General features: G+C 40.9%; 1 protein-coding gene across 1 annotated transcript in view; it reads left to right on the top strand.

Annotated features, from left to right (window-relative positions):
* F5 (coagulation factor V) overlaps nucleotides 1-27044 on the top strand; it is a 73858-nt gene that overhangs the window by 38521 nt on the left and 8293 nt on the right. The window contains exons 12-21 of the mRNA XM_045149351.1: nucleotides 1350-1562; nucleotides 2744-5315; nucleotides 9276-9450; nucleotides 12337-12573; nucleotides 15580-15787; nucleotides 20220-20399; nucleotides 22428-22544; nucleotides 23310-23381; nucleotides 24314-24417; nucleotides 24817-24972. Of these exons, the coding sequence (XP_045005286.1) occupies nucleotides 1350-1562; nucleotides 2744-5315; nucleotides 9276-9450; nucleotides 12337-12573; nucleotides 15580-15787; nucleotides 20220-20399; nucleotides 22428-22544; nucleotides 23310-23381; nucleotides 24314-24417; nucleotides 24817-24972 (4034 nt within the window). The remainder of the gene's footprint in view (nucleotides 1-1349; nucleotides 1563-2743; nucleotides 5316-9275; nucleotides 9451-12336; nucleotides 12574-15579; nucleotides 15788-20219; nucleotides 20400-22427; nucleotides 22545-23309; nucleotides 23382-24313; nucleotides 24418-24816; nucleotides 24973-27044) is intronic.

The raw sequence follows: 27044 nt of genomic DNA on the forward strand, positions 1-27044 counted from the left end.
GTGTGTGTGTGTGTGCGTGTGCGTGTACAAGTGCACATGTGCTCGCTGGGATCAGATGTTGCAGGCCTTGGTCAGGACTTTAGAACTGTGAATACTCTTTAGTTAAGGCCAAAGAAGAAACTTTTTCTTAAAAACAGGTAGATTATCAAATCAGAGGAGAGAAAAATGGAATCTTAGAAAGGCAATGCATGGTGAGGTTTGCAGGGAGCTGCAAGAAGTTCAGAGCAGAAGGGACTCCCAGAGCCAGGGTTCAGACATTTGTGCCAGCTCCAGAATCCACCATCGTGGGGAATCTGAGAGAAATCCCACTGAGGCACCTGCAAGCAAACGTCCTAATAGCCAGTGTCCCTTCCCTGGTTCCTTAGAGCCAGAAGCCTCTTCGATCATCTTTTCTGATGAATAGCCATACCTGTGTGGCTGGTTGACCCCACAATCTGTTAATGCAGCTTCAGATGGTTGAGAGGTGCCACAGTGAGCTTTGTTCACATATTCTCACTTTATCTGTGAATTTCTCATAGCTCTAGATAAGTGCTCATACCACTTACTCAAGTCCTATAGGTTGCTTTAAATTTTCCGCTAATCACATTGAAAAACAAAGAACGTGGTTAGGGAGATGGCTCAGTGGTGAGAAGCACTTAATCCTCAAGACAGCTGACTGGAATTTGGATCTGCTGCACCCACAATGCAGCCAGGCACTAGAGAGGCCCATGCAGCTATAAACCCATTGCACCTACAACCAGGGGAGAAGTCCTGTCTTCGAGTTAATTACCACACTCGGTACTTATGGAAATAAAGATGGTGCCTAATGTGATGTACATTTAAAGGAAATGAAAATATATGAACTCAATACTGGAGCAAAACCTGTAGATAATGGGTGTCAATAAAAATAACAACTATGCTTAATAGACTTCAACTTAATAGACATTCATTTCTATTCAATGGCTACTAAGTCAAGTAGATGAATTTCTTAAACTGGGATTTTCCTCCGGGTAGAATTATTCTTAATAGTATTTTAAATTGATTATTAGTGTATGCTGTATACAGCATAGTGTATACAGCACAAAATATATACCATACATTTGATAAATAATAAATAAATAAATGTGAGTGAAAGCTTTTATCTGTATCCTGATAATTTTCCCTTAGCTGCCTTGAGAGAATAAGGTGTCCCTTTAGAAGTCAGAATTTGACCTTCTAGGCACATGTTAATTCTAATAAAACTTATCTTGAATAATCAAGGCTTTGGCAACACAACCAAATTAACACTGGGACTTTTGTTTTGGGAGTGATTGGGGATAGGCCCTTTTGTTGGCATAGACCTGGCCCTTTGAAAGATCTCTCTCTTTTAGCTATAAATGGCTATGTGCCAGAAAGCATATCTACTCTTGGATTCTGTTTTGATGACACTGTTCAGTGGCACTTCTGCAGTGTGGGTACCCAGGATGATATTTTGACCATTCACTTCACTGGGCACTCTTTCATCTATGGAAAGAGGCATGAGGACACCTTGACCCTTTTCCCGATGCGTGGAGAATCTGTGACTGTCACAATGGATAACGTTGGTAAGTAAGGGCTTGGTTACTGGGAGAGGAAGCTGACCAGAGGAATCTCTGGTCAGAAAATGTTGACCTCAGCTCTCTGGTGATTGCTGCTACACCTGGTGGGTCTCCTTCCTCCTCCATGCTATCCTTTTACTGCATCTCATGACTTCCATTTGGAAAATTAATCACTTAAGTAGATCTAGTCCTCTCAGGTAAGTTCTGTTTGTATATGTCTGAGCTAAGTGAGATGTCAAGACATACAACAGCAGACAGAAAAGTATAACCTTGAAGAAGTAACATAAAATGTTTCAGATATGAAAATACATTTGTTCAAAAAGCCCTTTCCATTTCTTACAGAACATCCCACTCTCAAGTGAGCAATCATCAGATAGGCTTGGTGTACCTCAGAGAAAGCTTTGGCACATTAAACCTGAGTTGAAACCCTGTTGTGCCACCTGATCTTGTAACCTTCATCAAGTTCCTTGCCCTCACTAAATCTCAAGTGATTCACCTGAAAAACAGATTAGCACTTTACAAAATTGCTTTGACCATTTTAATCGTAATACAGTGCCCATTGTTAGCACTAAGCAGTGGTAACTGTTGGAGGCTTCGCTGGAAATCTTGGTATGTCAGCAGTTCACTTTATAGCATACTGAAATGTGCCTTAGCCCCGCCCCCACCACCATGTAGTATTTTTTAGAAATACTTAAATACCTTTTATTAGTGGGCAGTAAACCCCATTATCATCCTTCTCCTGACACCACCTCTCAAGACATACAGCAAACAAAGCATAACTAATAGTTAAAATTCACCTTTTTTCTTGATTTGCCTTTTCTTCAACATATTCTAACATGGCAGCTGGTCATCAGTCTATACTGAAGACTTCCATTTCTTCCTTAAGCTCCACTGACCAGTATTTTTAGTCTATCTTTTGTTAAAGAAGATAAATGTACCGATCTTGTGGTTGAATATCAAAACAATGTCAAATTGCATTAAGAAATTCTAAACACCATATTCTTGGCTCCTCAACTTATGTCATAATGAGCCAATAATAGTCTGTAGGCTAGCAGTGGTTCAAAGATCACACTTGGGTGTCTGTGACTGATATCTACTAGAATTTTTTGTGTGTGTGATAGTGGACTCTAATGTCTGGATACATTTTACTAGTTTTCAGCTTTCTCTTCTCTGTCTTTCTTCTGAAGGAACTTGGATGCTAACAACCATGAGTTCCAGTTCAAGAAGCAAAAACCTAAGGCTGCGATTCAGGGATGTTAAGTGTGTCCGAGCTGATGATGATGACTCCTATGAGATCTATGAACCCGCAGTGCCTACAGCCATGTCTACACGGAAAATGTACGAGTCCTCAGAAAATGACCACAAAGAGAATGATGCTGACTATGACTACCAGGATATATTGGCTTTATCATTAGGCATAAGATCACACAGAAATTCTTCACTGAGTCAAGAGACTGACGAGTTCAATCTTACTGCCCTAGCTCTGGAGAGCAGCTCCGAGTTAGTTTCCCCAAGTACAAATGCAACTAGTGCCTCAGATTCTTCTTCCCCAAGAAACCTTAGTGGGCTCAGTGATAATCACCCCAAAGAACCTCAGAAAGCACCCCCTCTCTCAGAAGCCTCCTCAGATGGTCCCCTTTCAGAATACCTGCCTGGCTTAGACAAGAATCTAGTTCCCAGTCCCCCCACAAAGGAGCTTTCCAGCCCCTATTCTATAAATCACATGGAAGATCATCTACAGTCAGATATCACGGAGATACACCTGCTTCCTCCTGGTACGAAAGGACTGAGCCATGAAGAACACACTAAGAGTAAAGTATCCAAGGTAAAAAGACACCCAGGGGTGAAGCACAGGTTCTCCTGGAAGAGATCACCAGGCCATAGAGCTGGGAGGCATTCAAACCCAGACAACACTTCTTCCAGAATGGGGTACTGGGAGGACATTCCTACTGATCTGTTACTCTTAAAACAAAAGAACCCAAAGATTTTGAATAGTGAATGGCATTTGGCTTCTGAAAAAGGTAGTTATGAAATAATCCAAGATAATGGTGAAGGCGCAACTCCTGGTAAGCTGCTGAATAGCCCTCAGAACAACTCGAGAGCTTGGGGGGAAAGCATCCCACCTACAAATGAGTCAGGAAAGCAGAGTGACCCCCCAAAGTTATCTGGAGTTAGACAGAAATTTCTACAAGTTAGACAGGATAAGGAAAATAGTGGCCTGAAGAAAAGTCCTTTTCTCATTAAGACACGAAAAAAGAACAAAAATAAGTATTTACCTCACCTTCCTCTATCTCCAAGGGGATTTCACCCTCTGAAAGGAGGGATACTTAATCATCAACAGATACCCCATAAGCCCAAGGACATAGCTCTTGCCACAGACTTCAATCAGACCTCTCCTTTCATGAGTACTGACAGGAAGGCATCCCTTCCTGAACACAATCAGACACCCCCAAATAACACTAATCAGATAAGCTCCCCTCCAGGTCTTTATAAGACAGTGTCGTCAGAGGCATACCTTCCCACATTTCCTGTGCAAGACCCTGATCAAGCACATTTGACCACAGGCCCCAGTCACAGGTCCTCTCCTCCAGAGCATACCCTGGTATCTGGCTATGAACTAAGTCATGAGTTCTACCCTGTTGACATTACTCCAACAACTCCTCCCTGGAAGCATTTCATTTCAGACCGAAATCAGTTATCTCTCTCTTCAGACCAAGATCAGTTGCCCCTATCCTCAGACCTTAGCCAAACAACCTTCCCCTCAGACCTCAGCCAAACAACCTCCCCCTCAGACCACAGCCAAATGACATCCTCCTCAGACCTCAGCCTCTTAACCAACTCACCAGAATTTGATCAGACAAGCCTTTCTGTAGAAGTGGGTGAGATGCCTCCTCCTTCAGTCTTGGGTCAGATGCCCCTTTCCCCAGACTACAGCCAAACAGCCTCCTCCCCAGACCTCAGCCTCTTGAACCTCTCCCCAGAATTTGATGAGACAAATCTTTCTGAAGAACTGGGTGAGATGCCTCCTCCTGCAGTCTTGGGACAGATGCCCGTTTTCCCAGACCTCAGCCAAACAACCTTCTCCTCAGACCTCAGCCTCTTAACTCTGTCTCCAGAGTTTGATCAGGCAAGCCCTTCTCCAGACCTGGGTCAGATGCCCTTTTCTTCAGACCTCAGACAGATAGCATCCTCCCCAGATCACAACCAGGGGGCCTTCTCGTCAGACCTCAGCCTCCTGGTCTCTCCTGAACTTGATCAGACCAACCTATCCCCAGACCTCAGCCAGGTGACTCTCTCTCCAGACCTCAGCCAGACAGTGCCTCCTCCTAATCTCAGTCAGGTGCCACCCCTTCCAGACCCTGGTCAGACACCCCACCCTCCTCTTCAGTCTTCATCTCTTCCAGAATTGGATCAGATCTTCCCATATTCTGACTTTATTCATGTGCCATCTCCTGAACTCAATGACACATTTATGTTAGAAGAAAATAACCCAATTGTTGTTGTGGGCCTCAGTAAAGTTGATGGAGAGCACATTGATATTATTCCAACACAAGATGAAGAGAGTGGAGAAGACTTTGTTGAGCTTGACTACGTGACCTATGACGACCCTTACAAAACTGACATTAGGACAGATGTTAACTCCTCCAGAAATCCTGACAACATTGCTGCATGGTACCTCCGCAGCCACAATGGAAACAGAAAATATTATTATATTGCTGCTGAAGAAATATCCTGGGATTATTCAAAATTTGCACAAAGGTTTGAGTTTTTTTCATTTTACATACTTTTTATGTTTTCCACTACTTCTAAGAGAAAATTAGCACATAAATTAGTTCCAGGGAGATAATTCTGAGCCAATTATGCTTAATATAGTTGGTTCTCCTATTTCTATTTGGCCGCAGTATTTCCTTTGTTTTTTTTTTTTTAATTTTTTTGTTCACTTTTTTTTAAATTTATCTATTTGAGAGAGACAGACTCAGAGAGAAAGGCAGAGAGAGAGAGAAGGAGAGGGAGAATGGGCACGCCAGGGCTTCCAGCCACTGCAAACGAACTCCAGATTCGGGCGCCCCCTTGTGCATCTGGCTAACGTGGGTCCTGAGGAATCAAGCCTCAAACCGGGGTCCTTAGGCTTCACAGGCAAGCGCTTAACCACTAAGCCATCTCTCCAGCCCATATTTCTTTTGTTAATTCCAAAATCATCTTCTATACTTTAGAAGCTACATGGGCAAATCAAGAACAATCACCATGAAAAGTCTAGCCTGTCGATGAGCAAGTCTCCTCTTACTAATAATTTTTATCCCCTCCCTCTTCTTCCAGTACCTGAATGTATAGATTTGTGCTAGTCAGTATGATTCAGTTGAAGTTGGTGAAATCTAAATTTTGATATAGAAATCTCCATTTGCACTTAATCATTAACAACACAGACTTTATAAGGGATCCATTTACTTTTTGTTTTGAAGATTATTTTCAATTCAGTGTTGCTTAGGGTTAGAAAGTTATAGGCTGGGTCCTCTAAATTATAAAAATCCCAGAGATATAGCATTGTAACTCTATAATCTGTCTAAACAGCTGATGGCTCTTACATTAACATTTTAAAAGGGTAATTAGGATAGGTAAGCACAATGAATGATGTGACTTACACACCACAACCATAGATTCATATACATTTGTGAAAAATAATACTGAGAAATTCTGTGTACATTTTTTGTGCACACACACACTGCCAAGCAGTAACATCTTAAAAAACTATAATATCTTATGAGTAGACCAATAGACTGACTTTAATACTCTCAAGACACAGAACAACAATGACAACAAAAAACGTTATTCTTGTCCTTGGATAACCACATCTATCTCTTTGCAGATGCTTCTCCTTAACCCTGCCAACCAATTGTCTGATCTCTATTCCTGTCGCTGTGTCATTTGAAAAGTATTGTATAAATTGAATTATATAATCTTTGGGAATTAGGGAGATGGACATTTTTTCAACTCAGCATAATCCTTCAGAGATTCATCCAAGTCAACATGTTATCAACAGTTAGTTCATTTTAAAAAATATTTTATTTTTACTTATTTATTTGGGAGAGACTTATACAGAAGTAGGCAGGGAGAGAGAGAAAGAGAGAGAATGGGTGCACCAGGGCCTCCAGCCACTGCAAACAAACTCCAGGTGTGTGCACCCCCTTGTGCATCTGGCTTATGTGGGTCCTGGGGAGTCGAACCTGGGTCCTTTGACTTTGTAGGCAAGCACCTTAACTGCTAAGCCATCTCTCTAGCCCTAGTTCATTTTCTTAAGTTCAAGTTTTTTATTTTATTTTATTTTATTTGTGTGTGTGTGTGTGTGTGTGCGTGTGTGTGTGCGTGCGTGTGTGTGTGTGTGTGTGTGTTGCACCATTGTTTTTGTATCCAGGTTGGATGGTTTGGGAATTAAATCCCAGCCAGCAGCTTTGTAAATAACTGACTTTAAACCCCAAGCCATCTTCCCAGCCCACAGACGCTCATTTTATTGCTAAGAAATCCAATAAGGTGTGTTTTTATTGTTGTTTATATATGTTGATGGTGCTGCACATATTTTTCTTTTTTAATTTTCATTTGAAAGAGAGAAGAATAAACAGACATATAGAAAGAGAGAGAGAGAGAGAGAGAGAGAGAGAGAGAGAGAGAGAGAGAGAGGGAGAGAACCGGTGTACCAGGGCATTCAAGCACTGGAAACAAACTCCAGACACCTGTGCCACCTTGTGCATATGGCTTACATGGGTCCTGCAGAACCAAACTTTGGTCCTTTGGCTTTGCATGCAAGTACCTTAACTGCTGAGTCTTCTCTCCAGCCCCATATTTCAATACACATATAAGCTGTGAAATAGCTAAGTCAAGGTAATTAACATATGCATTACTCCACATACTTAATTCTTGTGATGACCACACTTAAAATCTACCTTGTCATTTTAGACTATAATACATTGTTATTGGCTATAGTTTTACAATAGACATACTAAATTTATCTTGATATCTAAATTTGGTATTTTCAACCAGCACCTTCCCAGCACACACCCCCACCCCCTGCCTCAAAGTCCCTGGTAACTTCCATTCTGCTCTATTCTTCTATGAGTTCAATGCTATTAGATGCCACATGTAAACAAGATCATATAGAGTTTGTGTTTCTGTGCCCAGATCATTTAACTAGATGTCATCTGTGCTTATCCATGTAGAAAATGACAGACATTTCTTCCCTGGCATGGCCACTGGTGCTCCACTGCACGTGTGTGCCACGTTCTCTTGTCTCTTCACCTGCTCACAAGCATTTGGGTTGATTACTTTTCTTGGCTGTGGCAAAGGCTACAGTGAACATAGGATGTAGCTGTCTTGTGCCATACTACTCTCACTTCCGTCAGTTTTAAGCCTAGAAATGAGACTGCTAAGTGAGTCGTAGCTCTAGTTTTGAGGAATCTATGCTTTTTCTCATAATGTGTACACACTAATTTAGAATCATACTTTTATTGTACAACGTGGTTTTTTTCCCCTTGTGCCTCTTATAATAGTAACCCTAATAGATATCAAGTGACAGTATTTTGGTTTCACCCTGCATTTCTTTCATTATTAGTAATGCTAGTATTTTTTCATTTACTTGTTGGCTGGTTCTATGTCCTCTTTTGAAAACTGGATATCTAGAGAGTTTTAGGGACTTTTCCCCCATTGTAAGCAGTTTTTTTTTTCTAGTTATGTGCTTGAGTTTCTTATATATTTTGGCTATTAATACCTTATCCAATACATGATTTATAAATATTTTCTCCTATTAACATGTATTGTTCCTTCATTCTGTTGATTGTTTCCTTGCTGTGCATGAACTTTAGTTTGGTATAATCCTATTTGTCTATTTGTGTTTTGTTATCTCTGGTGAGTCATGTCCAATGTCTAGAAGCTTGGGTAATATTGTAGTCCTATTCTTAGTTTTGTGAGAGTCCTCCACACTGATTTCCAAAGTTGCTTCACTACTTTACACTCCTACCAGCAAGGTAAGATTTCTTTTTTCCCTACATCATTGCATTTGTTTTTTGTTTTTGTTTTTGTTTTTGATGGTGACCATTCTGACTGGGGTGAAATGGAACCTCAAAGTACTTTTAATTTGTATTTCTGTAATAATTAGTGAGGCTGAACATTTTTAAGTTTTATTATATTTTGGTTTTTCAAGGTGGGTCTCACTCAAACCCAGGTTGACCTAGAATTCACTATGTGGTCTCAGGTGGCCTTGAACTCACAGCAATCCTCCTATCTCTGTTTCCTGAGTGCTGGGATTAAAGATATATGCCAACATTCCTAGCTTTAGATTGAACATTTTTAAAAAAATTTTATTGACCATCCATCCAATGCCCTTCATAGGAGTGACCTTCTAGTTCAGACGGCAATTATCACCCAAGAGCCTTCAAGCTCTGGCACTCTTAGTTGAAGAATTTTGTCTGACTTTGATACAAAAATTTATGTCATTGTGTATTTCGTCCTTAATACTGAACTTATGTGCCTATTATGTGTCAGGTAATATACTAGGCATTGGGAAAAACATTATCAGCAAACTAGGCACAATACCTTACTTAATCCCTTACTTCATGAGGCTTATACCCTAGTGGCAGAACTAGATATTAATAATGTCATGAATCACCTCCTAAATCCTTTGAACAGTCTTTAGTCTCTTCTTACAAGTGAATACCACTGTTATCATTTCAGGCAAATGGATAGCGAAGACACTGATAACATCCCAAAGGACACCACATATAGGAAAGTCGTTTTCCGAAAGTACCTTGATAGCACCTTCACCAAACGTGATCCTCAGGGGGAGTATGAGGAGCATCTGGGCATCCTTGGTCCTGTTATTAGAGCTGAAGTGGATGATGTCATCCAAGTAAGTCATCTTTTGAGCTACGATCACCAGAGGAATGCCCACAAACATGATAGGTTGTTAAGGCTAAGGTGACAAAAGAGCTACATGTGATTTGCTTTCCAGAATCAATAAATTATTGCATTTGTTTTCAAAGTCTGCCTGCCAAGAAGTTTGACAATCTTTAAAACAAAATAAAATAATTTCACATTTTTTATGCTGAAACCTATATACTCTAGAAGACATCACACTATTTTCTGGTTAAAGCTTACCTATCTAAAGCTTGAGCAACAATTAATCTGGGATTTGCAAAAGTAGTACTGGTGACATTAGTAGTAACATAGAAATATATACTAGTATTTTGCTAAAAGGAAAGAAAGAGTGGAGTGGAGAGATGTCTTACTGGTCAAGGAACTTGCTTTCGAAGCCTAAGGACCCAGGTTCTATTCCCTAGTACCCATGTAAGCCAGATGCACAAGGTGGCACATGCATCTGGAGTTTGTTTGCAGTTGCTAGAGGCCCTGTCATGCCCATTCTCCCCCAGTCCCCAATATATAAAGGAAATAAAGATATCTCTGTGTTCTTCAAAGGTGAGCACTTGTCCTAAGTACTTACCAATCTTGGTCTTTTGTTCAAGAGTTTGTATCCAGTTTCCCACCAACAGCTTGCTTTTATAACCAAGTTTGTCTCTCCTATCCTTTCTAACCTTTTACTTAACAGAAAAAAAAATGAAAAATGAGAAATACTTAGAAAGGCTGAGGACCTCAATTAAACCACTCTAGGTCCCAAACCATAACCATTTATCCTTTTGTAAAATACACATAGATAGCCTGGTGTGGTGATGGGAACCTGTAGTCCAAGCTCTTTGGAAGGCTGAGGACAGAGCAACATGGTAAGATTTCCATCTCAAAAAAACATACATGCAGTCTCTGGAGGATGTGTATCAGTGGTGGACCTCCTGCTGCCTAGTATACAAGTTCACTGGCTTTGAACTCCAACACAGCAAATGTCAATCAGTCATGTAAGGGAATAGGGATATACATTAGTCAGAGTTCTGTTACTGTGTCAAAATATCCATGATAAACAACTGAAAGAAGGAAAAACTTATTTTAGCCACTGCTTTCAGTACTTGGCTCCAATGTTTTGGGGTTTTAATAAGGTGGAACATCTTGGCAGCAGTGTGTGGTAGAGCATAGCTGCCGAACCCATAGTGGAGGGAAGCAACGAAAGCGAGACAGATTAGTTAGATGATAGATAGATAGATAGATGATAGATAGATAAGTAGATAGATAGATAGATAGATAGATAGATAGATAGATAGATAGATAGATAGATGATAGATAGATGCTGGTATCTCAAGATCTCCACCAAGGACTGCTCCCAATGACCTAAATTCCTACCACTAGGTCCCAGGCCATACACCCTAAAGGCTTCACCTCCTCCCAATAGTGCCACAAGCTAGCCACCAAGCCGTCAATACATGCTTGGGGAGGGGGACATTTAAGATACAAACCATTATAAGGCCCAGTGATTCTCAATGTTCCATAAAAATATAGAAAGGAATCTCTTGTGTGATTAGCAGTGTTTTAGTCACTGGAACCCATGAAAAGAAAGGGCCATAAAGAGTTTCTGCCACGGCCCTGATGAAACGGGGCCCAAAGACTACCCATCTGGCACTTAAAGCCTTCTGTCGTCTGCAGCTCATTTTCTAGCTCCATTTCTTATCAGGGGTCCCACCTATCCCTCATACTCAGATCATTGGGATTCCCCAGGCTTTTCTTTTACTATTCTCTCGAGAGACATATTTTTTTCTGTTCTTCTGGGAGCCTAAAATGCCTTTATTTCTCTCCTGGTCTGTTTTGAATAATCATAGGTCATTATGGAATCTAATGGCCAATTTCAATTTTTCCTAAGAAACTTCATTTATTTCTTTCAACTTCTAAACATGCCACCAAATAGCTGTTCACCTGGGTCATTTTCATCTAACCACCTGTTGTGTCCAAATTTGTGCCTTAGATTCACATGTGTCACCTTCTGAAAGTAGCTTGAAAGCTTATGACCAGCAAGGAGCATGTCATATTCATCTTCAAATCTCTCCACTTATTTCCATTTCATTTGTAGATGTGTTAGTTTTTTTTGTTGTTGCATGTCAAAATGTATGAAGGAAACAATTCAAAAGGTCAGATTTACTTTGGCTCATTGTTTTAGAGATTGCAACCCATAGTCACTCATCCCCATCTCTGTGGGCTTGTATTAAGGTAGAACATTCTGGAAGGAAGCCTGTGGTGAAGCAATACTGACTTCATAACATCTATGGAACAGAAAAGAGGGAATTACCATGGGATTTTTTTTATAATCATGGAAAATGTGAATAAAAATTTAAAAATTAAAAAGTTTAAAAAAAGAGAGAGAGAATGAAAGAAGAGATAGACCCTTTAAGGGCATGTGCCTCATGACCCTCCTCCAATGAGACCTCCCCTCTTAGTTTCCTCCACCTTCCAATAATATCATCAAATTACAAATCCATAAATGGACTAATCCGTTAGTCAGAAGCCTTGTGATCAACCTCCTCTCTAGAATCTCCACCTCCAAACATTGTATTGGGTACCAAGCCTTGAACACATGATTTTTGAGGGAGCATTTCATATTTAAAGCATCACAGAGTTTATAGTTACTTTAGCTTTGCACTAAAAACATATTTTTAGTGTTTCTGGGGTAAACCACTTGAGTCTTATCCTATGGGGTTGTTCTGAAAGTCAGATAAAGTAATAAGCATACGTTAGTTTATAAATAGTAAGCACTCAATATACCGTTGCGCTCATCACACAACTGTCCACTACAGCCTCTTATTCTGCCAAGGTATTAGTTTGGCTTGCCTTGCTAATACAGTTGAGTCATTCCTTTATCTAGGTTCGCTTTAAAAATTTAGCATCCAGACCATATTCACTTCATGCCCATGGACTTTCCTATGAAAAATCATCAGAGGGGAAGACCTATGAAGATGACTCTCCTGAATGGTTTAAGGAAGACAATGCCATCCAGCCGAATGCAAGTTATACCTATGTATGGCATGCCACTGAGCGGGCAGGACCAGAGAGCTCTGGATCTGCCTGCCGGGTATGGGCCTACTACTCAGCAGTGAATGCGGTAGGTACTTCCACCAGAAGTTCTTGTTCACTAACTGGAAGGATTGTGTTATTTCTTGTTAAAAAGTTTCTCTTGGGTTGGAGAGATGGCTTAGTGATAAAGGTGCTTGCCTATAAAGCCTAAGGGCTCATGTTCAACTCTCCAGGTCTCACATAAGCCACGTGCACAAAGTGACACAAATGCACAAGGTTGCGTATGCGCATAAGAGGGCACATGCGTCTGGGGTCTGATCGCAGTGGCTGGAGGCCCTGGTGTATTAATGCTCTCTCTCTCTCTCTCATAAAAATACCAGTCTATTGGGCTTGCCTCAAAATTAAAAAAAAAAAAAAAAGCAGCTTCCCTTGCTTGGCATGAGGGATGTAGAGGGTTATGGGTTATGATCAACAGTGTAGCTACCATATCCAGGGACTATCCATCCAGTTCGTCAGAAGGATGCACAGAGACATTTATTCAGTGGAGAGGACCTACAAATATGGTTGGGCCCAAGTGAGAGTGCCTGCGTTTACAAAGAAAGATGTTTATTTGAAATTTTTTTTAATTGTTATCATAATCCAAAGCTAGGCTTTGGAGGACTTTAGAGGATTGAGGACTAACAGCAACACTGTGGACACAAATCACATACTGGATTTGAGGGTTAAAGGAGGACTTTCTTTCCTGCTCCAATGAATCCATAAGACAAAGCATTTTATTTTTGACACATTGAATAGTCTTTGCTAATAAAAAACAATGTGACAAGAAGCCAGCACCATTTTAAGACAAATAGGCAAACAGAGAGACAGCTGCAGCGTTCCCACTGGGAGAATGAATGCAGGCACATTCCATTCTGTCCAACTCCCATGGGAGGGAAGGAACAACTAATTCCCCTGGACAAAAGTAGCACCTTTGTTGACTATGGCCAGCTGTACCCACCCCAGGTCTTCCTGACTGGCCCTAGACTGCTGGAGCCTGGGAGAGCAAAATGAAAAACCCTCAATTTTCAATGTCCCCAGCATGCCTGACTGCTGTTTTTGCCTCAGCACTCCGAGGCATAAGAGCACCAATCTTCCCACAGTGAGACAAGCACGCACTGGTGGCTGAGAGGTCTGCTCAAGGTCCTGTGCCACCCAACAAAATGCAGAACCCTTTCCCAGGCCTCTCTCAGCTGACAGGCAACCAGGGCTCAGAGCCCCCTCCATTGCTGCAAACCGGCTAGAGATTGTTCCTTTAGGGGCTGATGGCTTTCATTTCCTTTTTCCACTGGGAAAATGGCTTAGGGCTGGCTGATTTCTACCAGGGAATTGGGTGCCAGTCACATCCTGTGCTTTTGTGACAAAGGGTCAAGGCCAGCCACACATAGTGATGATGCCCAGTTGCCTATAAAAGGTCTTTTACCAAACAAGGGAATATAGCCCATATCTGGGACAAAGGGGTCCCTGGGGAGCCTCCTGACTTCAGCTCTGAGGAAATACCACGTGGGGCCTACATGAGCAGTGAGGTAGCTCCCTGGGAGGTGGAGCTGGAGTTCTCTAGGCCAAGAGGACAGCAAAGTAGTGGCCATGCACCTGCAGCCAAGGAAAGCCCATGCACAGGCCACACTGTTCTACCCCTGGGACTGCAACGGTGTGTCTCTCTCCCCACCCCCGCCACCCTCATGTGAGCCACCCACACACAGAGGATCAGGAATGATGGACCCTCCTGATCCTCCACCCAGCACCCCTTTGGTATCCCTCTACTAAGTGCAGTCCAGCAGTGTCCTAGCTATGCCCAAACGTAGAAGGCCACCTAAAAGAGCTCTAGGAGCATCATCCTGTGGTGTCCTGGCTGACAGAGAGGTCAGTGCACCCTGGAGCCAATGGGCAGCCCAGAATGAGGCCTTGGTTCACAATGAGTTTCTGAATGAGTTTTTGTTTGTTTGTTTATTTGTTTGTTTTTGAGGTAGGGTCTCACTCTAGCCTAGGCTGACCTGGAATTCAGTATATAGAGTAAGGGTGGCCTTGAACTCACAGAGATCTTCCTTCCTCTGCTACCTAAGTAGTGGTGGTGTGCACCACCAGCCTGGCTCTAAATGAATTTTAACTTCCATCTGCCATTTACGAAAGAACTGAAAAGTCTAGCCTCCTTGGAATGATAAATTCCACATTGTTCAAAACAATTTGCTGCAGTTGGTAAATATATACAATTTTTCATTGAATTTAAAAAAGAGAGAGAGAGAGAAGCCCTTTTAACTTATGACATAGTAGAAATAGCATATCCTCGGACTTTGTGTTTTCCCTTCTGGCAGTAGGGCCAAAACCCAGGGCCTCTTGCGCCCGCGCTCTTCCGCAGAGCCACACTCCCTGCTGCTGCCGTCTTTCTATGCCGCCACTACAGTGACCCTAAGAAAACCGCTTGACCTTTCTCAGCCTCAGTTTCTAAAGTTAAAAAAAAAAATCATAATATGCAGCTACTCAAGAGGCTGTAGACTCTCAAGTTCAAGGTCTTCCTTGGCTACAAAATGAGTTAAAGACCAGCTTGAGCAATTTAGTGATAATCTGTCTCCAAATAAAACAGTTTAGAGGCTGAGGATGGAGTTCAGTGAGAGGGCACGTAGCATACATAGGGCCTTAGTTCAGTCAGATGGAGACAGGGAAGGGGACAGGGAGGAAGAAAGAAAAGGGAGAATGGGATGTATATATAGCATATGATAGGTACTTGATAAATGAATGAATTTATATTTACCGGCATGTAGGATTAAATGAAATACTATCAGCAAAGCAGTTAGCACAACATAGTTACTCAATGAACAATATCTATTACACTGTCCATATGATTGTCATCACTTATTGGAAAATGGATACTATTCGGAGGAAAGGAATGTGAATACAACAGAATTAAATATCCAGGCTTACTTGGCTATTGATTACTAAACTTCAAATACAGAGCATTTGTGAAGATATTGCCTTTTCTATATGAACAGTGGTATTTGGGGAAAGAAAAACAAATTGCAAGCAAAGGAAAATACTTGTGTTTGCTCTTTCTGTCTTTCAGGAGAAAGACATCCACTCGGGCTTGATTGGGCCTCTTCTGATCTGCCAGAAAGGAACACTTCACAAGGAGAGCAACATGCCTGTGGACACGAGAGACTTTTTCTTACTGTTTATGGTGTTTGATGAGAAGAAAAGCTGGTACTATAAAAAGTCTGAAAGATCTTGGAGACCTGAATCTCCAGAAGTAAAAAACTCCCATCAGTTTTATGGTAATTCCTGCTGACTTTGATCCAATTTCTCTCTGCATTAAACGTTACTGGATGTGGCCGATTAGCTCAGTTGGTCAGAACATGGTGCTGATCATAAACTTCACTGGGTCATGGTGATTCTGGCCCTTAAGTCTTCACAACATTACCCAGCATACGATTTTGAGGGATAGTAGTTTCAACCAAGCCTGTATCCTTAGCATCTCACAGATCTGGTGGCAGGTGGCCCTGCAGGCAGATCATAAATTCTCAGGGCAGCACACAGAAGCTGTTGCAAACAAACCAAAACTAACCAGTGAGAAAAAAAAAAGGCATTATACAATGAAAAGGAATTTATCATTCTACATGTTAAGAAACTATTGAACTGGTTTCTTTAAAAAAAAACAAACATGTTGTTTTCCCTTATTTATTTATTTATGAGAGATAAAGAAAGAGAGGGAGAGAGAGAGAATGGGCACATAAAGGCCTCCAGCCACTGCAAATGCATGCACCACTATGTGCATCTTCTGGCTTACATGGGTCATGGGGAATTTAACCTGGGTCCTTTGACTTTGCAGGGAAGCACCTTAACTGCTAAGCCATCTTCCCAGCTCTGAACTAGTTTCTTAATCCCTAAAGAGGTGACCAGGCAGTGTCTTTTCCTCCTGAGCACTCAGTAGCTGTTGGTAGCAGCCATGTCAGCTGTCAGGTGTGAATATAAGGAGTTAGGCAAGTAGGCAGCCACTAAATGGGAAGACAAGAAAAGTAAAGTACCAAGGTGGCCACTTTTGGAAAAGTATGTCAGAAACTCATTCAGGAGTTTGTTTTATAAACTGGCAAGCAATTATAGTTTTAGGTAAACGTAGAATTAGGGCTGGTGGCTTTTGGTGGACAGCTAAAAGAATGACAGCACTGGGGAGGTAGTTCCGTGGATAAAGCACTTGCCATGTAAGTGTGAGTACCTGAGTTCATATCCAAGCATCTGTATCCCCAGTCTGCGTACAGCAAGAAAGGAGGCTGAGACAGGAGAATCCCCCAAAAGCTCACAAGCCTGCTAGCATGGTTAATGTAGTGGTGAACAACAAGAGACCCTGATGCAAAGTGGGAGGCAAGAATCCACACCTGAAGTTGTCATCTGGTCTCCACACACATGTGATGGCATGCACATGCCTGTTCTCACACAAGAATACACATATATACACATCATACATACATCCACCAAGGGGAAAAAAAGTGGGGGCTGGAGAGATGGCTTAGTGCTTAAGCACTTGCCTGTGAAGCCTAAGGACCCCAGTTCGAGGCTTGATTCCCCAGGACCCATGTCAGCCAGATGTGCATGCGTCTGGAGTTCGTTTGCAGTGGCTGGAGGCCCTGGTGCACCCATTCTCTCTATCTGCCTTTCTCTCACTCTCTCTCTCTCTGTCACTCTTAATAAATAAATAAAAATGAACAAAAAAAATTTTTTTAAAGGAACGGTAGCCGGGCGTGGTGGCACATGCCTTTAATCCCAGCACTTGGAAGGCAGAGGTAGGAGGATTGCCATGAGTTTGAGGCCACCCTGAGACTCCATAGTGAATTCCAGGTCAGCCTGGGATAGAGTTAGACCCTACCTCAAAAAAACAAACAAACAAAAAAAAAAAAGTAAGGGTAGAAGGAAAAAAGGGAAGAAGGAAAAAGACAGGTTCTCGATTAGAAAAAAATAAAAACTGGTGAGCCCTAATTTCAGAGTTTGAGAAATGGAAATGGTTGCTACAAAATATCTGACCAGTGAAGACCTGTGCTTTGGATAATAATAGGTCATTGAATGTAATATGGAAGGAGAGTTTTGCTATTGTTGAAAGTATATGAATAACATCAGTAGACATAGGCCTATAATCCTGGCACTCAGGAGACAAAGGTAGGACAATTACAAATTAGAGACGAGCCTGGGCTATGTAGTGAGACCTTGTCTCAAAAATTAAAATGAACACATTTGTGGCACCTTTCTATATAACATGCTATTCAGTGCCACCTCCAGCCACCCATAAAGGCCAAGTAGATTAGTTCTCCCTTTTCTACCACTCACATGCTCAGGCTACCCTGAGTTTATATTTTGTCTTACTTCTAGAAGTTGAATGATGGTGCCTTCAAAAACACTTGTGCTACAGGTATGCAAACAGTGTGATTGGTGACTTGCTATTCCAGCCACTAAGAATGGATACTACTTAACATAAAAAGATAAAATCATCTTTAAAAATTAAATTTTCAGGACTGGAGAGATTGCTTAGTGGCTAAGGCGTTTGTCTGAAAAGTCAAAGGACCTCAGTTTGAGTCCCCAGGAGCCACATGCTAGATGCACATGTGTCTGGAGTTCATTTGCAGTGGCTGGAGGCCCTGGCACACCCATTTTCCCTCTCTCCTCTCTCCCTCTCTCTCCTTTATCTCTGTCTCTATCTCTATCTCAAATAAATAACTAAAAATAAAAATAATTTAAAAATTTTAAATTTAAATATTCAAAAGATTCTGTTAAGGAGAATAAAGCTGATTGAGAGACAGCTAGACTATAAACAGAGATCTCTTCTCTCCTTTTTCTTCCCTCCCCTCTCCTCTCTTCCTCTTCCCTCTCCTCTTTTTTTCTTCTCCCCTCCCCTCCTCTACCCTCATTCTCTCTTCTTATTCTCTTGTTTATACCCCCTCTGGACTCCCTTCTGCAGTTCTCCATTTCCCTGTTCTCTCTTTTCTTCCCCCATCGCTGGGCCCTTGGCCAATGTATGGTAGTCTCTTGGATGCACACCCTCTGAGCCTCGCAGGAAAGCATGGGCTCCAGAGTCAGGCAGGCTTGTCTCTCAACTGTGGCTTTACTAGCTGAATACCCTTGAGGCAATGCTTCCTGATTTCTCAAAAAATGTCAAATACACCCAATATAGCTTCAGACCTAAACGTGTTGCAATCTGTCTCTGGAATTGAGTAATCCCCAGGTGTAGAACTCATCAGGTTTGCTAAGCATGCTTTTTGAGTCCTAGCTCGGTGCCTGGCTTGTTCAGCATGTGCACAGGAAATATAAGGAATAGTGAATATATGAATGAATCCTGCCCTTCAGCTCTGAGTATCAAATGTTTACTGAGTGCCTATTACGTTGAGAGCTGTCAGCTTCACATCCTGATGCAGCCTTTGAGAAAAGCTGACATAATAGCCACTGGAGATGCCTTTCCCTCTGATGAGATCTATTTCTTTTTTTTTTAATATTTGTTTTTTGGTTCATTTTATTTATTTATTTATTTGAGAGCGACAGACACAGGGAGAAAGACAGATAGAGGGAGAGAGAGAATGGGCACACCAGGGCCTCCAGCCACTGCAAACGAACTCCAGATGCGTGTGCCCCCTTGTGCATCTGGCTAACGTGGGACCTGGGGAACCGAGCCTCGAACTGGGGTCCTTAGGCTTCACAGGCAAGTGCTTAACCGCTAATCCATCTCTCCAGCCTGAGATCTATTTCTTAAACAGAAACTGAAATTCAGGGATGAAAGCCTGTGCTGAAATCCTAGAAGTAGGTGTCCCATACCTGGCATAATTTAAGGGTGCCAAATGATCTCGACTTCTTCCTCTCCAAAACTTCCATTGCCTGGTTTCTGAAATTGCACAGTAATTCCTTTAACAAGAAGAAAGAACCTTTAGTTACTTCTATTTCAATTAAACGTTTGGTTTCAGTAACCTTTATCATTAAACTTTGTGTTGTATTTTTAAGGTGGTTAAGTTTACCAGGTGCTTTCAAAATACATCTGGGCAGGGTCTGGTGGCATATAGTTTACAATCCTAGCAAGCTGAGGAGGATGGATCTCAAGGTCAAGGCCAGTCTGGGCTACACAGTGAGTTCTAGACTAGCCTGAGCTATATAATAAGACCTTGTCTCAAAATAAATTTCACCCAGGGAAGAATGGATTATAGTCTGAAAACCTTAGACATCTAAGCTGAGAGGGTCATAGAGGAGTGGCCATTCAAAGAAGAAAGAGAAAACAAGCATGAATTTCTATAGTGGGTGTATATTCCAGAGATAAAATCTAATTTCCTGATGGGACATCTATTGTGAATTCTGAAGACTTTAGGATAATTTGCTGCATTCTCTTTCCTTACTCTTGCCCTTGGAATTTTCATTATCTAACCACAGTAGTCTTCATCTTTTTTTGTAGCAAAGGTAAATGTACACAAATGAGTGTGAAGGGCAAAGCTCTCCACAGGAGAGACAAGAGAAAGCTGGGGGAAGAGAGAAACCCACAGCTGTTTCTAGAGTGATCTGAGAAGAAGCTAGAGGAGCAATTTCAACCTCTCACTGGTGTCATGACATGTAGGGAGGGCCTTTTCTATGCCTTGGTAGGGCTGGGAATGTGCTATAATGAGAAAAATAGGTGGTTAAGTGGGTGGCTCCATAGTTCCTTACCAAACTCTTCCTAACTAATTGACTACAACTCTTTCCTTTCAGCCATTAATGGAATGATCTACAACCTGCCTGGTCTGAGAATGTATGAGCAAGAGTGGGTGAGGTTACACCTGCTGAACATGGGCAGCTCTCGAGATATTCATGTGGTTCACTTTCATGGTCAGACCCTGCTGGAAAATGGCACTCAACAGCACCAGTTAGGGGTCTGGCCCCTTCTGCCTGGTAAAGATCTGGGAAATGGAAAAGGTCCCTGCTAAGAAATAACAAGACAGCTATAACTTGTCCTCATCTTCTCCATATGCACCTTCTACTGAAAGGGTCAGAAGATGGGGTTCTGGTGTAGATCCCAGGAAAAGCTATGAATGAATGTATATACAGAACAAAAAGCTGCTCCCATGAAAACTGTGTCCAGGCACCAGACAGAGTAGAAGTGTGGCCCCACTTGGTTCTACAGTGATGCTGTGTGTCACTTGCATCATGGTGTGCCACACAGACATCAGGGTAGACAATAGAGTAAATCCCATGGGGCTCAGAGAGAGTAGTAAAGATTTACTGTTGAGAGGATGGTTAGAAACTTAATTAGAATTTCTGGACCCTTCACCCACACTTTCTTTAGCAAGTGGTTCCAGGAATCATAACATTGAACAGACTCATGAGGCTACTTGGAGAGAAAAGAATTTTGATGATTGCAAATGCTCAAGGATAACAAAGGTATTTAGAGCTTTTGTATGGGTAAGGTAACAAATCTATTTAAATGGTAGATTTAAATAAACTATTGTCACCAGAGGGGATGCTGATATGCTAGTGAGTACAAACAACTGACAGTGATTGGGGTCACGAATGCCTTGTGTCAGTCCAGTTGTAGGAAGTTGGTTAGAAGGTAAATCTGGGACTTTTCTCTTACAACTTTGGACATGTAGATTTTAGGCAGAATTCTCAGGCTTCTGTGCTGCTATAAGTGATTGCCACTTCCACGTGTGCTGCTATAAGTGACTGCCACTTCCACATATGCTGCCTGAAGAACCAGTAGAAAGGTGATCCCTTGACAGTACTTCCAGTGAGGAAGTCACTGTGTCAATCCTCCTCAGGTGTAGGTACAGAAGTCCAAATGGATCTGGTTTGCTAAGTGGAGAGGAGAAGTGGTTCTTGCTTGGTTTTCATGGTGACTTCCTCATGTAGAAAGACCTAGTTTATTTTTTTCAAATATTTTTATTTATTTATTTGTCAGAGAAAGAGGGAGAGAGAGGGAGAGAATGGGTGCTCCAGGATCTCCAGCCATTGCAAACGAACTCCAGACACATGTGCCCCCTTGTGCATCTGGCTAACATGGGTCCTGGGGAATCAAACCTGGGTCCTTTGGCTTTGCAGGCAAACAATGCCTTAACTGCTAAGCCATCCCTCCAGCCCAAGACCTAGTCTATTGAGATTCGAGATGGACAGGACCAGATCAAACTTACCCCACATCTTTTCACCAAGTATTAGCAGATCAATGGTCCTTTAAAGGAGGGTACAACATAGACTGAGAAGCTTGGGTGGGCTAGCTCATTGAAATCTCCAAACCTAAATATCTACATGGATATAAGGAGCGCTGGGACTCTTGTTCAGTATCTTTGGGGAAGATGACCACATCACTCACAATCTGGGATATGCTCACAGATTATAGGTTTTATTGTATTGTTAAAGAGTAATATTAAGTGCCTGTATGAATAAACTGAAATTTTAGAAATCCAATTTTTTTGGTGAATTTATGAAATAAATTATGTAAAGCTTATTCCAGATATGTAAGCTTTAAAGAAAAGTTAAAAGCATAAGGAAAGATATTTTATGTTGATGTTATTTTATTTAAGAAAGCAGAGCAAAGTAGAGAGAAGAAGAAAATGTTTCCAATATTTTTGAAGCTGGGTAATGAGTCATTCATTTTGAAACTTAGGAGTGTGAACTTGTATTGTGTGTGGGTTAATTTGTAACATGACACTTAGATAAGTAAGAGTTTCTTTCTAGTGGGAGCTTGTAGTTTCTTTTTTAAAAAATTGTGAAGTGGTTTATCTTCAGTAAATTTTATGTATTGCTGTTGTAGCTGTAGTTGTCTTTTTTGTCTGGTAAATGTCTAGTCCTGCCTAAAGAGAAACGGATTACACTGAAATTTTATTCCCAAGCTTCTTGTGATATGGGAATTTTAAGGTTCTTAGAGAGCTCCATCACAGTATCAAATGGTTGCTCTTCATGTCTGTCCTCAACTCTCTATTTTAGGTTCATTTAAAACTCTTGAAATGAAAGCATCAAAGCCTGGCTGGTGGCTTCTAGACACAGAGGTCGGAGAAAACCAGAGAGCAGGGATGCAAACGCCGTTTCTCATCATAGACAAAGGTATCAACCACATGCATTTGCTGGCAAGACAGTGAGTCATGATAACATATTTCCAACTTTTAGGCATTCTAGTATGATAAAGACATAAACTGTGCCCTAATTGATTTTGTCCTGGCCCATGGTCTGACTGCACTAAAGCATGCTAGTAATTTATAAAAACTGAAGAAATGATTCAGACATTCCTCTTGATTGGGGAATCTATATGTATAAGAAATAGCCCAGACTCCTAGAGTAAAGAAAAAAGTTATCAGGTATGACTGTGATAGTCATTGTACTTGGCATTTAAGTTTTCAAGGAACAGTTCCATCTGTCCATCTATCTATACATTATCAAACCTTACTAAGCTACTGACACCTGTGGAATACCAAACACCATGCTCACACCTAGGTACATAGTAGCTGGTGTCACCTTCCTTGAATAGATGTAAGTGACCTGTATCTTCCAGGTCAAGAATGAAAACTTATGAATGTTAGTGCTTAATGTAACATATCTTGTTTTAAAATCCAACCAGATGGAAGTCATCAGTTTCAGAACCAATGGCTTTAAGGATTCCAGTTGCTTTCCTCTAAAGTGTCACTGGTTCCATTAAAGAAACAGTCTTGCTGTGCACTTACCATTTTCTAGCCATCCATATTGAAGTCACAGCCACATGAAGTGAAACTATTTAGTTACTGTCCCAACAGAAGTGCAGTCTCTAGCCATGGAGGTTTCATTTTGTTACATGTATTTTCTAAGCAAAACCTATTCATTTTCTGCTTTTCAAAGAATGTAAGATGCCAATGGGACTAAGCACTGGTGTCATAGCTGATTCACAGATCACAGCTTCAGAGCATCTACGTAAGTAGAAGCATCATAGCTTGTGAATGGCAACCCCAAGAACTGTTCAGCAGACAATCCATGAGACCATACATGACAACCTATCTACAGGCAATCTCTTTTCCCCAGGATTTCTTCTACCATAACATAGTGGGACACTACTCTGGTAAAGAGAACAATGTCAGGAGCTAACATCTTATTGTATGCTCTTATCACTTTCATTCCCTTTGATGTGTCATGATGTCAAAGTCTTTTCTAGACCTAAACCAAGAACTTGGCATCTCTGTTATCTATCCATAAGGGGCCCAGTCTTTCTTATGACCATGTACTCATTTCCAAATCTCTTCCAATTTATCTTTTCTGGGTTGGGTCACATATATAACAACCAGCTAGATAGAAGGGTTTTAGCAAAAGAAACCTTAATGATCATTCACTCTATGTCAGAAACTCCTCCTAAATGTTCTCACTCAGCCTCAAATCACTTCTCAAGATCATGAGGTCATCAAGAGGATAATAAGGCTCCTGTATATACCTTCCATATCTTCCTGTTTGGTAGGCACTTTCAGCAGCTACCTCATCAACACAATGAGAAAATGCAAACATGATCTGCATGCAAGAAATGGTGGGTGAAAATTATAGCTGATTAAACATGGGCTTGAAGCCAACATTTCATAACCAAGGGTGGGCTTGGTAGACAATGCCTGTGTCACCTGACTTATCTAACAGTAATACATATCCTCCAGTTAATTGGATTAAACTCATTTGAGAAAATGGTGATTGCCTGATTTTCAAAAAATGTAAGCCATATGTAGTGGTACATGCCTGTAATTCCAGCAAGGAGATTATTAAGGCAGTGGGAGTTTGAGGCCAGCCCCATCCACATTGAAGGACCATAGCTTTAAAAAGTATCAGAGAAAACAAGTTCAAAATGAGTTTTTTTCCTTTGGATTTAGGTTATTGGGAGCCCAGATTAGCAAGATTAAACAATGGTGGATCATATAATGCTTGGAGTATAGAAAAACATACAAGTGAATCTGACTCTCAACCTTGGATCCAGGTATATTTTATTAGCCTGATATTTACTGCTATTGTGATAAGAATTACAGTGATTTGGTTATATTTTATTGTTGTTGTTGCAATGCATGTTAAGCATTATTATCAGTATTTTACATCCTCAAAATCAACCCTGTAAAGGTGGTTCTAATAATTCTTGGTCTGATGAGAACCCAAGACAGAAAGGTGTTAACCCTCTTCCTAAAGTGACACAAAACTAGCTAGTTACTGCTTGAGCTACAACTCGAGTCCACATACTCTGTGCTTTGCTGTAGATTGCACCTAATCATTTCATGTGTTTGCTAAGACCTTAGGCATTGCCTTGATAATTCTAAAGAACACTGTTTAAACTAGGAAATTAAGCAGAAGAATAGTTCTTTTTACTGACTTTGCTCTGATACAGGTGGACATGCAGAAGGATGTCGTGATCACAGGCATACAAACCCAAGGTGCAAAACATTACCTGAAGTCCTACTTCACCACGGAGTTCTATGTGGCTTACAGTTCTGACAAAACCAACTGGCAGATTTTCAAAGGGAAGAGCACAAAGAATGTGATGGTCTGTGTACATGTCCTTAGCTGAATCTCAAGATTCGTGCTAGGGTTATTATGGCTGTATCCTTTAAATTACATTGCAGTGTTAGCAAGGTGAATGACTTCCCAAGATTCTTATGGAGGAAAATAGTCATTTGATGAGTCTGTGTATCACAAAGAAAAAGTTGGGGGGGGGGAATAACTGAAACAAATTTGAGGTAAAATTGGCATAGTTTAGAACAGGATTACTGGAACACTGGTGTTCTATATGAGGCCTTCTGTTCTGTCCATCAAAAGCAAGGGAATGTTTTTGATTGGTTTTGAGCATATATTTCCTGATAGAACCATGGTAATAAAGAGGCATTCTCAAGATAAAAAATTAAAATTAAAAATTAAAAAAAACTCTAAAGCCCATAAAATTTGGGGCAGGAAACAATCATTAAACAAAGGTCCAAGACAAATCAGATTTGCTGGTAGTGTGAAGCAAAATAGAATATATGTACTTATTCAACAGAGGGTGTAAGTTAGAAGATAGCCACCAAGTCCTTGGATTTGTTTATTTCAATCTTCCAGCTACTATGGTAGTTATGCTTCCCTCATGTTATACCAATGATCCTCTGGGGCAGTATGATTTTCAGAATGATTCAGGAGCCTTGCTTAAAGAAAAATGTTTTTCCTCTACTTGCTCTTCCATGTTTCACTCAAGATCTCTCATTGTCCCCATCTTACCCAACCTCTGTCCCCAAAGAAAATATCTTCTATTATTATACCAATAACCTCACATCTCTTTGGATTTTATGTAAATAATTTACCATTTACTGTTTCTTTTCTATATTATCATTTGCTATTTCCAAGAATAAATCATTTGTAATATGCTGTAAAGGGGTGCTTGGGGTCCAGAAAAGCCCTTGAAGCCCAAACCCTCAGTTTGTTTCTAATTTTAAACAAAGAATTGAATAAAAAACTGAGAAAGATGATTATTAAATTATTATATTCATTGAGGGAAGTACAGAAGCAAGGAAAGGCACTCACATGGCTAGAGATCCCATGTGGAGGGCCTGGAAAAGACATGGAAAGAAAAAGGTAAAAAAAAGTTCAAGGAGCTCCTGCCATGTGGGGCACTAGAGCGGGTAAAAGGAGCCCATGTGGAGAGTGAGGGCTAGGAGGTTCTCCTGGCTGGGCCTCGGCATGGGCCTGGGCCAAAATAGCCCTTTTCAATATGTCATGTAGAGTCATTAAAAATTTAAATCAGGGGCTGGAGAGATAGCTTAGTGGTTAAGGTACGTGCCTGCAAAGCCAAGGGACTCAGATTTGATTCCTCAGAACACACATAAGCCAGATACTCATGGTGGTAAATGTGTCTGCAGTTCATTTGCAGTGATTAGAGGGCCTGGAACACCCATTCTCTCTCTCTCTCTCCTTATCTCTCATAAATAAACAAAAATAAATAAAATTAAAAAATAAATCACGATTTTTACAAATCAGTAGGGGAAGAGAGGATGCAGATAAGCATTTGACTCCATAGCTTAAAGACTTTTACATAGCAATACATGAGGTGTCATAATGTGTAGCTTCATTGTCTTGTTGATTTTTAGTTTTGGTGACAAGGTAATAGTAGACTCGTAAAATATATTAGTAAGTGTGCTCTTCTCTTCTGGACTCTAGATGATATTTTATACAATGGGTGCTAATTCTTTAAACATTTGGTAGAAAACATGAGCAAATTCTACTTGGCATTCCTTTATAGGAAATTTGAAAAATCACAAATTCAATTTATTTAATGGCTTGGAATTATTCAATATTAATTTTGGGTGAGTGGTGATACTATGTGGGGTTTTTTTTCTAACCAATTGGCCCATTTTTTTTTCTCAAGTTACTAAGCCACGTGTGGAAAGTTTTACTATTAATTGTCCTTAGATCCTATGACACCTGTAAGTAACATTGTCTACTTCAGCTCTGATACTATAATTTTCTTCTCTTCTCTTTTTAGGTCAGGCCAGCTATGGATTTGTCAATCTGTTTCTACCTTTTCCAAGAACCAGTTTTCCCACTGATTTTCTTTTTTTTCTGTGTGTTCAATCTTATTGATGTTTGCTC

The sequence above is a fragment of the Jaculus jaculus genome, chromosome 1 (genome assembly GCF_020740685.1).
Source record: "Jaculus jaculus isolate mJacJac1 chromosome 1, mJacJac1.mat.Y.cur, whole genome shotgun sequence".
Lineage (NCBI taxonomy): Eukaryota > Metazoa > Chordata > Mammalia > Rodentia > Dipodidae > Jaculus > Jaculus jaculus.